An 18,701-nucleotide genomic window follows, 5' to 3' on the forward strand; every position below is an offset into this window, starting at 1 on the left:
GCAGTTATTGTCTAGTAAGGCTCACTCTTAACTATATTATTCTATTCTCTTCATTTAAAAACCAGTTCTTTCCTGGAATGAAATTTAATCAGTTCCTCCTAATTACTTAAAGTGTCATTTCCCTTAAGGACCCTGTGTTTGACTGTGACAGTGGCTACTTCTCAGGAGATTTAAATTAAGGACTTCAGAACACAATAATGTTTTCTTGTAGATGTGAAAAGCAGCAAGAAAAGGCTCATCATAGCCAAAAGAGGAGAAAAAAGAAGACAACCATAAAAACAGATGGCCTACACTTGACATCTGTGTTTGCTGCCCAGCATCTCAAACTTTCCTTAGGAAATCAGCCCTCCCTCTACCTCAATCATGGAGTTTGCCCAAGATCTGAGACTACTTGCAGTCCCAGTATTAGGTTCAGATCCCAGAACCGTTTGAGGAAACAGTATGTGGTACCCAAGCCCAGTCGAGAAGTGTAGTAAGTCTGCAAGAGACCTGTTCTAAGCTGAGCTTGGCAGCATGTGGACTTACTACCCCTCATGAAGGGAAAGCTAAATCTGCCATATTAGGAGCCATCGCAGAAAAAAGACTTGAAGGGGACCCAGGGGATACTGTCTAAATTTGAAATCAGCTAGCTTTGGATCACCAGTTCCATAAGCAAACCAATTCCTTTTTTTAAAAAAACTCCATTTAGGCCGGTACCGTGGCTCAACAGGCTAATCCTCCGCCTAGCGGCGCCAGCACACCGGGTTCTAGTCCCGGTCGGGGTGCTGGATTCTGTCCCGGTTGCCCCTCTTCCAGGCCAGCCCTCTGCTGTGGCCCGGGAGTGCAGTGGAGGATGGCCTAAGTGCTTGGGCCCTGCACCCCATGGGAGACCAGGAGAGGCACCTGGCTCCTGCCTTCAGATCAGCGCAGTGCACCGGCCGCGGCGCACCAGCCACGGCGGCCATTGGAGGGTGAACCAACGGCAAAGGAAGACCTTTCTCTCTCTCTCTCTCCCCCTGTCCACTCTGCCTGTCAAAAAATAAAAAAAAAAACTCCATTTATTTGGAGTTTTTTATTACCTACACTGTGATTGATGCAAGCCAATAATGACATCATCATGGAGATGGCAAGATCTCCCATGTTCAGGTAACGAAGGCAATGCACTTTCTACCAGTGACAGTACTGAATGACTATGACAAAAGTGGACCTTCCTCACAGGCAAGAAAGTCTAGCAGGTGTTACTGGTTTAACAAAAGTAATTGGAAAACAAAGAAAAACTAGTGAGAAAAGTTTTAAATCTGTGACAGAATTAACAAGCACATGTCAATCCTGTTTATCAAACCACAATGAGCTGAGATTAAAGATCAATTTAATGAGTTTTGATTACCCACTTTAAAAAATGAAACAGGATGGATTCGGATGGTAATGCCGAAGTTTGCTGCACTCAGTAAGATAAATACCGACTTGTGAAACTTTTGTTTCACTTATATGGGCTTGCAGAATCATGACATAAAACATTTTTTATCAGAGGACATGAACAAACGCATTGGAAAGGCACACTCTTGGCTTCATGTTTAATGACTTAAATCCTTCTAGATCATTTTTTCCCCACATTTTAAGGAACATAACATTTGCTAGGGAACTTCAAAATGGGCCCCAACCCCCCAAATATTTGGTTAGCAAATTTGGGAATGGTGCACCAAAAGCTGCCTTTTAAATAGGTGCCCCACTTTGAGAAATACTGCTAGACTCCATAGCCATGGTTCTTACCTAGAAAGCATACCAGGAACACCTGGAAAACTTTGAAATCGCACACCCTGGCTCTGCTCTGCAGGATTCTTTGTGTATCTATGCAAGGTTTGAACCTCAAAAGTACCCCAAGTTATTCAGTGTAATATTAAAACCTGAGAACCTCTTTTCTAAGGCATGTTCTTTAGGACAGTAGAGGCATTCTAATTATTTATGTAAAAACAAAACTAAAAAAACAAAAATGACCAGGTGCTTCCTGTATCCTAGGGGCCCTGTGACACTATCGCTCTTCGATTAGGACCCCTTAGAAAACTGAGCTCTTTATTCTTCACTTGAAAGCTTGCAGTTATGACTCACAAGAGCAGTATCCACAGAGTTAAAATGTCATCAAATGAATAAAAACACTGGATGTGAAATTAGGAGACCAAAGTTCCATGTTTGGCTTTGTCACCAACAAGCTACATGACTTAGGCAAGTCATCTCATTCGTGGCCTGGCTTTACTAAATATTAAGTAAGGAGGCTGGACTAGATGGCCAGAAAGTCCCTCTCCTTCCATTGTTCCATGATCACAGAAACCTGTTAAGATATTTCCTTTTTTTAAGCCAAAGAATTTAAGGCAATTAGAATACATGGAATGAATTAGTAAAACTGCCAAAGAGAAAAATGTCAGTGCTTGGTACACTAACAAGCAATTCACAAATGCTCAAAATTAATTGAATTAAGAACAAAAAAATTAGAAGACTCATTAAAGAAGCTAACACAGCAGAATTAGATTTGCAGAATAAGAGACCAAAAGCCAAAGAGAAGACCACAAGCTGAAGGACTAAGCCCCTTGTGTGTGTAATTTTGGAGATCAAAAGAAGTGACAGATCCAGATCCAGAAGCAGAGGTCAATTTCCCCCAACATGTCTGAGTTGGAAGGCTGGGAAGTGAGCTGTTAGCCAGAGCACCAATACCTGAGGAAGTACCAGCAGCTGGAACTGAAGAGCCAGAGCGAACAACGGCAACTGGAACTGAAGGGCCAGGAGAAACTGGAGCAGCTGGAGTATTAGGAGAAATAATGGCAATTCATACTAGAGATGGCCAGATAAAAGGTCTATGTATTCTTGTTGATCATTTAAGAAATGGTAGATCCCTTGGGTGAGTTCACCAGAATGAATATTTGAGTGTAGAAAAAGAAAAGGAAGAGACATGGAGTAGAAGGGGAAATGAAGGAAGTCCAATCTGAATCTCTGGCATTTGGATGAAGGCCAGGTAAATACCTGCTTCTGGTTCACAATGACTCTTTGCTACCTGTCAACGTTTATGCATCCTATTTAGAAAAGTGCCTCAATTAACTACAGGCAGCTCATTCAGCCACTGAATGGAAATGTTGCATGAATGCATGGAGGGAGTATATCCCTAAGGGGATGTTAGAAAGGACTGAATTGTGGACATCTGCATTAAGACATGAAAGAGCTGCTTTTGGAAGACCCAAAGAGAGCACTTTCCTGGTAGGTGGCTGGAAGTAAAAGCCACTTCCGCAGAAAGGACTGCAAATCTAGAGGTAATCTGGAACACTAGAGCCTGTTATGCAGACCAAGTAAATTGAAATTAAATGGTCCAGACCGTCAAACAAATTGGTAAAAAAAATTTTGAATAATCTGAATCTCATTATATTAAATAAAATAACATCCAAAATATGTCTGGTAAACTTAGTTTGTTCTGAATAACGTTTAAAGACCAAAGAGAAATGTATTCCACTCAACCCCCATGGACTAGGGTTTGTTTAGTGATGTAGAAACAGTACAAAAGAAGACATTATTGTTAGAATATTTAGAATAACTACACCTCACAAATTTGCACCATTTTTGGATAATAATAGAAAGAAAAAGCATCTAAGAAACAAAATAAAAACTAAAAGAAAATGCCTCTAGAGACCATCTAAATTATTTTCAGTTGACTAGAAACAAAGGCAAATAATGAATCTGCTATAAGATGGTTTATGTGAGGAGCTTCTAGTCTGAACTGAACTGAGACAAAGTTGACACTCTAGGCTATTGGACACATCCTAAGCAAGGACTTCTGATAGTCACACAAAGTGTTATGGGGCTATTCCCCCACAAGAGACATAATAGTAAAACACATTTAGTTACTGTGTTTTACTAGTTTGCCAAAAGTTAAACTATTAATTAAGCTGGGTAAGAGGTTATTTGCAAGAGGAAAAAGGCTGCATTGATGACTGCCCCTCACCTGATGACATTTTCAGAAAATGGTGGGTTAAAATGAAAAATGGAGAGTGGAACAAGAATGAGTAAGTTAAAAAGCCATTATTCATGTGTGTGTGTGTGTGTGTACACAGGCACATGCACACCTAAAGGTGTGGACTGAAACCTATTTTATCTCACAGGTACACAACTACCAACCTGTCAATAACTGATCTGAGTGGGTGACCCTAGGTAGACTCTGCATTTTCCCTAGGAACATCTGTTATGCATAAATCAATCATTTCATCTGGCTTTACTGATTAAAAAGGCTATCATCAATTCTGAAGATTGGCTGTGGCTGACACTGAAATCTTATAGTCTGCCAGGCACTGGTTTAAGGATCCTATATGTTGGGCCGGCGCCGTGGCTCAACAGGCTAATCCTCCGCCTAGCGGCACCGGCACATCGGGTTCTAGTCCCGGTCGGGGTGCCGGATTCTGTCCCGGTTGCCCCCTCTTCCAGGCCAGCCCTCTGCTATGGCCCGGGAGTGCAGTGGAGGATGGCCCAAGTGCTTGGGCCCTGCCTCCCATAGGAGACCAGGAGAAGCACCTGGCTCCGGGCTTCGGATCAGCGCGGCGCGCTGGCTGCGGCAGCCATTGGAGGGTGAACCAACAGCAAAGGAAGACCTTTCTCTCTGTCTCTCTCTCTCACTGTCCACTCTGCCTGTCCAAAAAAAAAAGGATCCTATATGTCTTAACTCACTGATCTTCACCTCAAGCCTATGAGGACCATACTTCTAATTTCCTCAGTTTAACTGTCAAGGAATATGCACAGAATGCTAGGAAGTGGAAAAGGTAGTATTTGAACCCAGGGTCTAAATCCAGAGTTAAACCTTGACAACTGGGGCTGGCGCTGTGGCGCAGTAGGTTAATCCTCTGCCTGTGGCGCCGGCATCCCAATATGGGCATCGGTTCTAGTCCTAGCTGCTCCTCTTCCCATCCAACCAGTGAACCAGCAGACAGAAGACCTTTCTCTCTGTCTCTCCCTCTCAATGTCTGTAACTTATCTCTCTCAAATAAATGAATAAAATCTTTAAAAAAAACCTTGACAATATAAGTACAACCATTATGAATTAATAGTCTTTATTAAATGGGATAAAAATATTAAATATTGGAAATTTGAAAGTTAAAATCAAGGTCAATTTCTTTCTACTTAAACTAAGCAGAGTTGAATAATCCAGTCACTACAAAATACAGCATTGTTTCTTTACCCAGGATTGAAGGAGCTACAAGGCTTTCTAAGAACTGTGTAATAAAAGACTTGAGGGGCCAGTGCTATGGCACAGAAGGTTAAGCCTCCTCCTGTAGTGCCAGCATCCCAAATGGCTGCTCCACTTCCAATTCAGCTCTCTGCTAATGTGCCTGGAAAAGCAGTAGAAGATGGCCTGAGAACTTGGGTCCCTGCACCCATGTGGAAGACCCAGAAGAGGCTCCTCGCTCCTGGCTTCAACCTGGCCCATCCCTGACCATTGCAATCATTTGGGGAGTGAACCAGTAGATGGAAGATCTCTTTCTCTCTCTCTCCTTCTCTCTCTGTATCTCTGCCTTTCAAATAAATAAATCTTGAAAAAAATTTAAAAAATAAAAAAGACTTGAAATACTGAGGTATAAGTATATACCTGATAAAGCTGAGTATTTTAGATTTTACAAAACTAAAAATTCTCCCTTCTAAATAAACAATAAAACCCATGCTTTTATTGTTTAAAGCCAAGTGTAGCCCTAAAGGCATTCGGATCTGGCTGAAAACCCATGAGAGTATTTCAGGCATGGAAAGCCAAGACACTCTGGCAAAAAAAAAAATGACCTAAATGAAAGATCTCCATGAGTGAGATCCCAGTGGAAAGAACAGGTCATCAAGGAAGGAGGTACCTTTCTCTGAAGGGAGGAGAGAACTTCCACTTTGACTATGACCTTGTCTAAATATGTTAAGAGTCGGTGAACTCAGAGGGCTTCCATAGCCTTGGCAACTCATGATTACAGCCTAGGGAGATTACTGAGGCCATAAACAAGGGTGTCAAATTGTTAAGTCAACAACAGGAGTCACTGTGCACTTACTCCTCATGTAGGATCTCAGTCCTTAATGTGCTGTACATTGTGAGTTAATGCTATAACTAGTACTCCAACAGTATTTTTCACTTTGTGTTTCTATGTGGGTGCAAACTGTTGAAATCCTTACTTAATATATACTAAACTGATCTTCTGTATATAAGAGAAATGTAAATGAATCTCGATGTGAATGGAAGGGGAGAAGGAGCAAGAAGGGGGAGGGTTGCAGGTGGGAGGGAGGTTATGGGGGGGGGAAGCCATTATAATCCATAAGCTGTACTTTGGAAATTTATATTCATTAAATAAAAGTTAAAAAGAAAAAAGCCAAGTGTACTTAGGAGTTCTAGATGATATGCCACCTATTGTTCTTCGTACATGCTGATTCCCAGCATGGAACTGATAATCCAGTTCCAGAAATGACAAAACAACTGAGTTCAAGGTTCCTTCAACAGATCTCAACAGATAATTACACAAGTTTAATCTTTGGTGCAAGGTTAACCAGTATGTTAACAAAGACGAGGCAAAAAAGAAGATCAATGCTTAAAATGGTAATAGAGTTATATGTCATAAAGAATTCTAATCCAACATCTTAGAAAAAAATTATAGTACCATTTCAATAAGAAAAAATTTTCATAGACAAAGAATTGAGTTTTGTGGGTACCTTTCTTTAATATACTAAAAGTCTTTAACCAATAACTTGCCTCACTAGATATTAGGACCTATTACAAATGGTGCTTTTAATATTAAATCATGACTTGTGCTGTAAATAAAAGCTACCAAAGTGAGGGTCATACTACAACTCAGCCAAGAAGGGGAGAAAACAATTGGGTCATTCTGGTTAGGCTACATTATTTTTACTGGTAGCAACATTGAAAAACATGTGTAAACATATTAAATATCATGATTCCAGACTTCCTTCAATCTCCAAATGAATATCAGTGTGGTCTATGGTTTATTTGTAAACTCAAACTTCCTTCAATAATACTTAGAACTCAGTGATTCATGTACACCACTAATAAAAGTTGATTTTGGAAGGAAAATGCTTAGCAAAATGGGTGAATGGAGATCCCTTTGGAAAAGAATGCTGATGAAGAGAATGCTAACAGGGAGAGAGAAAAGCATCAGGGGAACAAGGATAACTGAAGAGAGGCGAGAGAAGCCGAAGGCCTGCTTCAAATTCAGGGCCACAAAGGTCTCACCAATCCACCAATGAGGTCATCATAGTAAATGGCTGTGTCATGGCACAGTAGATGGGAAGCAGTGACTCAATGTGTCACTTCTCTATTTTAGATACCAAAATAATGCTTACCTTGTTAATTACAGAATTAAAACTTTGTAAATTCTAATATACATGAGACTTCTGAAACAGGCCATCAATGACTCAATGGACCCACTGCAACTTTTCTCTATGCTTATAACTGTTAGAAAAGATGTCTGTAAACAAACACATCTTTATTGCAAGCAACAATAGCCTTTCTCAGGCTTTAACTCCTTCAATAAGCCTATGCCACGGCCACCAATGGTAACCAGTAATTCTCCTATCTTGGTTTCTCTGTTACTGTACTGCAGATAAGTGAATTTACTGCTTATCAAGTAACCTAGAGCAATAAAAAACACATAAAGCAAATTATTACATAAAAAGAGAAATAAAACAGTCCTCTCATTTGTTTGTAATAAATATTTCTCATCAGTTATATAACATAGTAAGTAAAGGCAGACAAAAATGAAAAGGAAAATGACAGGCTTAGAGTGACAGAGATTTATAAGAAAGACAAGGAAGGAAATAAAACATACAAAGAAAGGGCTATGGACAGAAGGCTGTGTCTTCCCAAATTTTCTATGTTGAGATCCTAACCCTGAATGTGTGGCATTGGGAGGTGGGGCCTTTGGGACGCAATTAGATTGTGAGGTTTGAACCCTCACGAATGGGAGTCTTGCCCTTATAAAAAGACAGGAGAGGGCTTGCTTTCTTTCTCTCTGCTCTCTCCACATGAGGATAGAACTGGAAGATTGTCCATCTGCAAACAAGGAAGCAGACCCTCACCAGGCCACTCAATCTGCTGGCCCCTTGATCTCAAACTTCAGCTTCTAAAACTGTTGAGAGATACAGCTGAATAAACCACCTTTCTATGATATTTTTGGTACCCTAAAGAGAAAAAACAAAAACAAAAACCCACTGACTGAGATATAAACAAAACCAAAAAAGCTCAAAGACAAATATACTTGAAAATCTTACTCTGTTTCCATTAATCCAGCCTGGTATTGCTTTAGGATAAAGTTGCTAAAGATTTTATATTATGCTGATATTCTCAACCGAAGACCTCCATGGAGATATGATACCTTAGTGTTTTCCTGGATGAAATAACATTGGAAATAGCATCAATTCTTGTCAATATTTAATGCCTTCTCTTCCTAGCTCATCACTGCTTGCTCTTCCTTTTCTATTTCCCTTTCTGCTTCTAGCTTTCAAATTTCTATCCTTAGCTTCTGTGACACTAATATAAGCACCAGGCCTGCTTGGTTTGTTGCCATATGCCCAGGCATCATCACAGAGCCTGGAATACAGAAAGGCATCTAAAATCTCACTGAACTCTACATTCACTTCTATGATGAATTTGTGAATAATAAATTGAGATTATCACATCTGTGTTATCAGGTATCAGCTCTACGCTTTAAACAGCCTAATTATAACTTCCCAGAAATTAGTTTCAATCACAGGTCCAAAACTCACTTCATCCAAAACAAAAAGTCATTTTTTTTCTACTGGGTTGGCACTCCTTAAATATTTCATTTCTTTCTGTTTACTCAGGCTGAAAATCTTGCAGCCTTTATTTTCCCTTAAAGTTTATGTTCTATACAATATACAAACATATAGATTATACTTTTTTCCTATGAAAGGTCTTGCGAATTGGTCTTCTCTTCATCGTCATTGCACTAATTTCATCAATTCATTAGCAGTTCCAATTGTCTCCTTTGCTACATTGTATTGGAGAGAAGAATCTAATCTTTTTTAATATAACCATTTAAATAGTTAGATTTTAGGACATTTGGTGCATCAGTTAAGACATACTTGAATTTCAATTCTTTCAATTTTCCTTCCTTCCTTCCTATTTCATGTTCATTTTCCTTCCCTTCCTTATCTTTTTAAAAAAATTCTGTCCCCCCCATAAGCTCATTAATTATAAATTATTTTACTCTTCCTTCACCACTTACAACACACTTCCTTAATGAGTTTTCTCAAAATACTTAAATCTTATTTACCCCAGACTCCTTTCATGTACTAGCATGTATTTCAATTCTTAATATATCTTAAACAACATAATACATTAATGTTTTATACAGTAAAAATTCCTCCAGATTGACCTACGTGTTTTCCCTTTCTAAGGCTCTACATTCTTCACTGCATTGCCAAATTTCCATACCACAACATTTTTCTTTTGCTGAAAAAACACAATTTAGCTTTTCGTTTACTGGGTGCTGTCATCTGAATGTCAAGGTCCGATAAAATTCATGTTGGGACCTAATAATCAATGTGCTTGTATTAAGAGGCAAGGCTTTTGGGAAGTGATTAAATCATAAGGGCTTGGGGCCCGCGCTGTGGCACAGTGGGTGAAAGCCCTGGCCTGAAGTGTCGGCATCCCATATGGGCGCCAGTTCTAGTTCCAGCTGCTCTACTTCCAACTCAGCTCTCTGCTATAGCCTGGGATAGCAGTAGAGGATGGCCCAAGTGCTTGGGCCCCTGCACCCGAGTGGGAGACCCGGAAAAAGCTCCTGGCTCCTAGCTTTGGATCAGTGCAGCTCTGGCCATTGCGGCCATCTGGAGAGTGAACCAGTGGATGGAAGACCTTAATCTCTGTCTCTACTTCTCTCTGTAACTTTCAGATAAAAACAAAGATCTAAAAAATAAAAAAATTCATAAGGCTCAACACTCATGAATGGCATTATAAGCAGCTGGAGGAAGCTTTCTTGCCACTTGCCATGTGAGCACACATAGAAGGTGCCATCTAAGAGGAACAGGAACTTATCAGATACTGAATCTGCTGGGGCATTGATCCTAGACTTCCCAGGCGCCAGAACTATGAATAATAAAGTTCTGTTATTTACAAATTACCCAGTCCAAGGTATTTCATTATGGCAGCCTGAATTGACTATGACAATGGGTGTTGACTTGTAATAATTTCTGCATTTGTCTTTGCTTTCATATCTCACCTTCATTTCTTAAGAACACTCGTATTTTTGCTGGATTTTGAACTCAAGGCAGAAATTATTTTCTTTAAGGACTTTAAAATTTTCATGACAGTGCATTCTGACTTACTTTGTTTTCATTGAGAAATTAGCTGAAAGTCTTAGTACTTTAGTACTATTCTCTTTAAGATTATCTATCTATCTATCTATCTATCTATCTATCTATCTATCTTTTGCTCTGGCTACTTTAACATTTTTCTTTCTATCTTCAGATGCCAGGATATGTTTATGTGTGGTTTTCTGTATATTGATCTTGTCTAGGGATCATAGTGTTTCCTGAATCTGCAGCTTGATATTACCCATCAATTTAGGAAAACCTCCTCTCATTATCTGTCAAATATTATTTATACCTCATTCTCTCTCCTTTCCTTCTGGAACACCAATTACAGAAATGTCATACCTTCTCATCCATCCCATATTTCTCTTACATTCTTTCCTGTTTTATACACCTTTTTTCTCTGTGCCTTAGTCTGGATATTTATTTGTGATCTCTCAGTTCATTAATTCATCTTTAGCTATGTGCACACTGATGTAAAACTCATCAATTGAGTTCTTAATTACAGAATTTCCATTTTTAAATTAATTTCCAATTGTTTGTCAATATTATCAATCTTGTCAATTAATTCTTTGAACACTTTAATTTTGGTTATTTTAATGTCTGGATAACACTAATATCTGGATTTCCTATGAGTCTGTTTCTGACGTTACTTGTTTGTATTGATTTTTAGCCCTTCACAGTACCAATCCCAAACCCACTGTTTGACCAATACTCATCCCCATTCTTGGCAGCCTCTGACTCTACCTTTTGCCTCCTTACCTTTGCCTCCCTATCTGTGAAAGTGCTGTTTGGCTACTCAGATACTCTTTTCAGAACCTACAGATATCTTTAGAGAGTAAGTAACACCAAATGCCAGGCTTAACTCTGGGCTTTCCTTCTCTCCTTGATCTTGGTCCCACAGTTCTTCACTATCTTGGTAGCCTTCAAGAACTTCAGTATTTTTTTAAGTAGTTCTCAATAGACTGTTGTGTTTGAGAGACCTCTTTCCACCATTATGGGATACTAAACTCCTTTATAATCAGTTTGTCCCAAGCTGCACAGGTTTATCAAGTCTACACTATGCTTCATAACTTTCAGTATGCTCTATAACCTTACTAAACCCTATCCAAATTACAAAACAGGCTTTCAGATTGGAGAGTGTTTATGTTCAAATTGTGGCCTTACCTCTACTTATAGCTACATGAAATTAGACAAGTTATAGAGATTTTCCCTAATTCATTTTTATAGTAAGTCTACATGGGGTAGACATTTGGTATAATGCTTAAGACACCACATGGGACCATCTGTGTTGCCCTAAGTGTATCGGAGTGCCTGGGTTAGGGTCCCGGCTCCACTCCAATTCCAGCTTCCTGAAATGCACACGCTAGGAGGCAGCTGGTGACAATGGCTCAAGTACTTGGGCCCCTGCTAAAGGAGACCTGGATTGAATTTTCAGCCCCTGGCTTCTGCCTGGTTCATTCTCAGCAGTTGCAACACTTGAAGAGTAAACTAGTAAATGAGGGATCTGTTTGTCTTTCTGTCCGCCTTTCAAATAAATACAATAAAATAAGTTTAGTAAAACCTGCTTCACAGGTCACTGAGAATAAACAATGTGGTTAAAGTATTTACAATTCCACAGGAATAGCAACTAGCACTTACTGAGCCTTATTATCACTGCCAGGTCTACTAAATTCAATAAGCAAATCAATCTATGTTCCAATCCAATCTCTTTGCTCTTTGGTAAAAAGTGTACATATTTCCACCTTCCTCAACTCCCCTGATTCCTTATTTAATCAAACACATGCTTCAAGGCCCAAATGAGGGGCAATTTCCACTATGAAAAGCATGCTCAAAGTTCACAATCCACACTCATTTTGTACTTGCTCTAATTCCTATTTGGCTTAGTTGTACACAATTTATCAGCTATTTCCTAATTTTGTGCTAGACTCCTTCCAACACATGATTATAAAGTGGTTACAAAAATAATCAATATAACTTGTATCCTCTACAACACCTTAGATAGCATCAAAACCACAAGAAGTTCTTAGTAGATAAAAAGTTCTTCATATCCTACAAGTACATTTGAATTAATATTCCAAAGCACACAGAATAGGGGAGAGATGCAGAAGAACAAGGTAGAAAAAAAGGAGATAAGTTAACTAAGCATATCACAGAAAGACTGTCTGTAAAATATTTACTGAATCCTTCACTGCGAATGTAACTTCAACTAACCTAAGCTGAATTCTTTTAAAATGACAACTCAAAGTCCAAAGGACTATTTTTATGATTCAAAGTTTGGAACTTCAAAGGAACATTCTAGTTTCCTTGAGTAGGCCCTTCCTTTCACAGAAGGAAAAAGTAAAACCAAATAGAGCATTCTTAAGTTTATATTGCCTTGGTATCCATCCAGATAGGCCACAATAAAAACCTATAAGTCCCAGCAAGACCTCCTGAAACTTGGGTTTTCTTTAAATCTATCAATTAGAACCCATGGGAAATCTGTATATACAATGCTTCAGATCCAATAAAGGTGTTGGCCTACAAGCCGCTCTTTTTTCCTGCCTGTGCTTCATGACTTCCTTGCCTGTGGCCTCCAGGCATGCCATTCCCCCCACAAGACCTGTAAGCAACAAATTTTAACTTCCATCTTGTGTCTCTCAGTTATTATAGGGGTGCTCTCCATCTTAAAGATCCTAAACGATAACAAACACTAACTACTTCAAGAAGTTTAACATTATCTAACGAAGAATACTCTCATAAATACTAGTCATTAAAATTGCAGTTGCAGTCTTAATTATATTCATAATAAATGAGCATCAGACCAAAATAGATTTAAAAGATGTACTTTTGTATAATAGTATCATTGCTTACAATTGCTTTGAAATATTTTGATTTAACTTTGTATTAAGTATTTACTTATACATTAAATATTTTAATTTTTATAAAGTTTATTCCCAAATAATTCATGATACTCTTACAATGTACCTTTTTCATGTGTTTTTAGTGTTAATACTGCTTTCTTCTAAGCAATACTAAAATAATTACATTACTAAAATAACTAAAAAGCAAACTAGTTCATTTTATAAATCATCCCATCTCTGAAAATTTCTGGCTCCATTATGCCCCCAGAACTTGGTATTTTATTGATAAAAGAATACTTTGCTATTTCTGACAGAATGAAGATTTATAGTGGTTGCAGATTTAGGACACACTTTTTCTTCTTAGGAGATGGTACTGTCATTTATTGTTCAACAGTTATCATATCTGGAATGCTATCATATACTCATGGTCAATTCTGCATCAGATAATTTTTATAATCTCAGAATAGTCACTGAAATTTGTAGATGAAAAGAACAAGTTCACAAGCACTTTACAGATAGATACTGTGAACGTTTATAATTTTGATTCTTCAGGGTAAGAAGAGTAAAAAGTGCTGTCTTTTAGAAATCAGAAACACAGTGATTACAAAACAGTCCTGGCAACATTCACCCATTTGTGTAATATAAATAATCAGCAAAAGAGCAGAACATGGGAGAAAGTTAAATCAATATGTGAATAAACATGGTCTGAAAAAGGTAAGTATGCAATAGATACACAATAATTTCTTAGGAGACTTCCCCCATCCCATCTGATTATGGAAACATGACTACATGCTTTTAAAGCAAGATACTCTAGTATGAACACATTTGCAAGTGGAGAAAAGCCCTGTATTTGACCTTGGTACATGACAACTTACCCACAGCATTGTAGAGAGGCTCTCCAGTTAACTTGTCCCATACTACAGTGGTTTCCCTCTGGTTGCTGACACCAATAGCTTTAAGAGAAAGTTTAATGAGAGACAACAGAAAATTAAATAGAGAACTACCTTGGGAGAACAGGTCATACAATCACAAACACACACAGGCACACACACATAGACACACACAAACCAAATGTAACAATTTTTAAAAAAAAATCTGGAACATTCATAGTAGTATTTAAATTATTTTCCTTGAGTGGCCCCAGGGAAAATGAACACACAGTATCAAATTTTTCCTTTTATTTCTACACACTCCTTCCTGCTTCACTGCTAGCACACAATGGCATGGACCCAGATCAATACCCAAATGAAATCTCCTAGGTGACCTTAAGGAATGCAATTACTTTCCAAATTTATAATACTCGATTTATTATTCTGAACAGACCAACAATCACCTCATTCATTTATTTGCCAATTGTTACAAGAAATTCCCTTTCCTATATGGATGTGGGCAAGCATGTATACCCAGGGCCTGGCATTGTGGTACAGCAAGTTAAGGTACCACCTGCGATGCCAGCATCTCATACTGAAACGCCAGTTTGAGTTCCATTAACTGTGCTTCTGATTTGGCTCCCCGCTGATGTGCCTAGTAAAGCAGCACATGACAGCCCAAGTAGTTGGGTCCCTGCCACCCAACTGGGAGACTAGGACAGAATTCTCAGCTCCTGGGTTTGGCCTGACCCAGCACCATAGTCATTGCAGCCATTCAGGAAGCGAACCGACCGATGGAAGACCTATCTCTGTCTTTCTCTCTCTCTCTTCCTCCTTCAAATATATCAATCTTCAAAAAAAACTTCTTAAGAAAGAATACAAAAATGTTTGTAGAAATAGAGAAAGGAGAATGTGACATGGAGCATAACGGAAGAGCTAAGTGCAGAAGGCTCCTACTTCCACTGTGAGGAAGGAGAAGGAGCAGGAGATCCGGGTATTATGCACAGGAAGTAAAGCCCCTGAGCCTCAACTTTCTCTGTGAAGTAACAGGCAAGGTTATCTGCGGAAAGTGGGCCGTGTGAAACTAAGACCAAGACTTTAGGGAACTATTCAGCAGAGTTCAGGTCCTGAAGCCAGATGGCTGGGGTTCAAACTCCAGTTTCTCAGCTTCCCAGCAGTGACTCTGGGTCTCAGTTTTGTCTCCTGGAAGATGGAGAACAAAAGTTCCCAACTTACAGGGTTACAGTGAGGAATCCCAGACTCAGTATATATTAAAACACATGCCTGGCACACAGTAAGTTGTCAACAAATGTTACCTGATGCTTCCAATGTCATCGCTATTGTTGAGTAAAGAGTAAAGGACAGGGGCCGGCGCTGTGGCACAGTGGGTTAATCCCCGCCTGCAGCTCAGGTCTCCCATATGGGCGCCAGTTCTAGCCCTGGCTGCTCCTCTTCTGATCCAGCTCTCTGTTATGGCCTGGGAGAGCAGTAGAGGATGGTACAAGTACTTGGGCCCCTTCATCCACGTGGAAGACCCGGAGGAAGCTCCTGGCTCCTGGCTCCAGATCAGTGCAGCTCCAGCCGTTGTGGCCATTTGGGGAGTGAACCAGCGGTTGAAGACCTTTCTGTCTCTACCTCTTCATTGTCTGTAACTCTACCTCTCAAATAAATAAATATATAAATCTTTTTTTTTTTTTTAAGTACAGGGGCTGATTGCTGTGGTGTAGTGGGTAAAAGTCACTACCTACGACACCAACATCCTATATGGGCACTGGTTCAAGTCCCAGATGTTCCACTTCTGATCCAGCTCCTTGCTAATGAGCCTGGGAAAGCAGCTAAGACAGCCAAGTACCTGCTTGGGCTCCTGCACCCATATGGGAGACCTGTAAGAAGCTCCTGGCTTCAGCCTGGCCCAGCCCTGGCCGTCGTGGCCATTTGGGGAGTAAACCAATGAATGGAAGATCTCTCTCTGTCTCACTGTAACTCTACCTTTCAAATAAATACAATAAATCTTTAAAAAAGAGTAAAGTACAGTTTCAGAGAATGGGACTAAATTAAGCAAGACAAACAAAAGAATTCCCAGAAGCTCTGTGAGTACAACAGGGGAGCAATGGCAACAGGTTGCTCAAGTGGAATATTGTTTTTTTAAGAGCTATTTTATTTATTAGAAAGAGTTACAGAGAGAGGTAGAGCCAGAGAGAGAGAGAGAGAGGGCTTCCATTTGCTGGTTCACTCCCCAAATGGTGGCAATGGCCAGAGCTGAACTGATACGAAGCTAGGAGCCAGCAACTTCTTCCAGGTCTCACATGCAGGTGCAGGGGCCCAAGGGCTTGAGCCTTCTTCTACTGCTTTCCAAGGCCATATCAGAGAGCTGGATCGGAAGTGGAGCAGCCAGGACATGAACTGGCACCACATGAAATGCCAGCTCTGCAGGTGGCAGCTACACCCTGTATGCCACAGTGCTGGCCCTAGCATATTGTTTTTTTTTTTTTACAGATTTATTTATTTATTTGAAAGAGTTACAGAGAGACAGAGAGAGAGAGAGAGAGAGAGAGAGAGAGAGAGAGAGAGATCTTCTACCTGCTGGTTCACTCCCCAAATGGCCTCAATGGCCACAGCAGGGCCAAGCTGAAGCCAGGAGCTTCATCTGGGTCTCCCACATAGGTGCTGGGGCCCAAGCACTTAGGCCATCTTCTGCTGTTTTTCCAGGCCATTAGCAGGGAGTTAGATTGGAAGTGGAGCAGGTGGGATACAAACTAGTACCCATATGGGAAGCCAGCAGCACAGGCAGCAATTTTAACTGCTATGGCACAATGCCAGCCCCTCAAGTGGTATATTTTGAACATGATACTTTTTTTAGTGACAACTTCACAATGTAGGATCATAATGAATTCATACTGCACTGAAATCTCCTATTCCTCAATGCATTAATTTTCCTATAAACAAACTGGCTGCTCCCTTAGCGACAGTCCTTAAGCCACTATTCTATGCTCATCATGCTACCTCTCATTAGTGGCTCATTCTAACTTGTAATCAGAATGGAATCTAGAGCTATTTCAATCTGATTCTTTGGTCCCTGACCACTCCTTCTTTCTCCTCTATCTTTTTTTAAAGATTTAGTTTATTTATTTGAAAGACAGAGTTACAGAGAGAGGTAGAGACAGAGAGAGAAGTCTTCCATCTGCTGGTTCACTCCCCAGATGGCCACAAGGGCCGGAGTTGCGCCAATCCGAGGTCAGGTGTCACAAGCTCTTTCTGGGTCTCCCACCTTGATGCAGGGGCCCAAGGACTTGAGCCATCTTCTACCGCTTTCCCATGTTATAGCAGAGACCTGGATTGGAAGTGGAGCAGCCAGGACTTGAACCAGCGCCTCTATGGGAAGCCGGCGCTTCAGGCCATGGCTTTAACTCGCTGCGCCACAGCGCCAGCCCCTCCTCTATCTTAAGTCCATTGCTTCATGCCAAGTAAAATTGCTTTTCTTGTAGACAATCAAAGTCCAGTAAACAGCTTCTCAGGATTTTGTCCCAGCCACGAAATCACCAGTCTTCCTCAGGGCTTGTAGGTCATTTAGGCAATGTCTCTGAGAATTTTCAATGTTATAACTTCTTGTCATTTTTACCCTACAATCCAATATGTTTTTTAAAGCAAACTTTCCTGACTGCTAATCCCAACACATGTTTCATTGTTAATAGTTCCTAATTCTAATTCCCTCTTTCCCCAAACAGCACATCCAGATTCCGGAATTCTTCATCTTAGTTCAACTGCACCATTTAGGAGCACATCAAAGGTACAGACATAAAACACACATCTCCTGGCCTTGAAGTCTTTTAATTAGCACATACAAAGCCCCATGTATTGCTCTTGTATCTAGCAAGCTCATACTTTACTGATACATTCTTTCTTAGAAAATGTTTTTCTCTACACTGAATATCGATAGTAAAATTTTAAAATAAGGGGTTAGTATCGTGGCATAGTACTTAAAGCTCCTACGTGCAATGCCAGCACCCCATATGGGTGCTGGTTCGTGTCTTGGTTGCTCTACTTCCAATACAGCTCCCTGATAATGGCCTGGGAAAAGCATAAGCGGATGGCCTGGGTTTTGGGGGCCCTGAACAAACATGACAGACCCAGATGAAGCTCCTGGCTCCTGGCTTCAGCCTGGCCAAGCGCCAGCCATTGCAGGCATCTGGAGAGTAAACCAGGTAGAAGATCTGTCTTTCCCTTTCTTGCTGTAACTCTTTCAAAATAAACAAATCTTTCAAAAATATTTAAGGGGCTGGTGTTGTGGCGGTATAGGTTAAGCTGTCACCTACGATGCTGGCATCCTATAAGAAGGTGCACCACTTCTGATCCAGCTCCCTGCTAATGTGCCTGGGAAAGCAGCAGAGGATGGTCCAAGTGCTTGGGCCCCTGCACCTATTGTGGGAGATCGGGATGAAGCATGTTTTATAGTGACTTGAAATCAACAAAGTTTCTGACAGATGAGGACAACTAAAACCAATAAAACAGGAATTTGTCAAAAAATAAAACTAAATATGGCTGGTGCCGTGGCTTAACAGGCTAATCCTCCGCCTTGCAGCACTGGCACACCGGGTTCTAGTCCCGGTTGGGGTGCCGGATTCTATCCCGGTTGCCCCTCTTCCAGGCCAGCTCTCTGCTATGGCCCCGG

General features: G+C 40.3%; 1 protein-coding gene across 5 annotated transcripts in view; it reads right to left on the reverse strand.

Annotated features, from left to right (window-relative positions):
- GK (glycerol kinase) overlaps window positions 1-18,701 on the reverse strand; it is an 83,377-nt gene that overhangs the window by 46,737 nt on the left and 17,939 nt on the right. For 3 of the 5 annotated variants that reach the window (XM_062184570.1, XM_062184566.1, XM_062184567.1), the window contains exons 4-5: window positions 14,039-14,116; window positions 2,686-2,769 (exon numbers count right to left, since the gene is read on the reverse strand). In XM_062184570.1, the coding sequence (XP_062040554.1) occupies window positions 2,686-2,769; window positions 14,039-14,116 (162 nt within the window). The remainder of the gene's footprint in view (window positions 1-2,685; window positions 2,770-14,038; window positions 14,117-18,701) is intronic. The other 2 variants (XM_062184571.1, XM_062184568.1) reach the window with 1 other exon arrangement.

This window comes from Lepus europaeus, chromosome X, assembly GCF_033115175.1.
Source record: "Lepus europaeus isolate LE1 chromosome X, mLepTim1.pri, whole genome shotgun sequence".
In the NCBI taxonomy this organism is placed as follows: domain Eukaryota; kingdom Metazoa; phylum Chordata; class Mammalia; order Lagomorpha; family Leporidae; genus Lepus; species Lepus europaeus.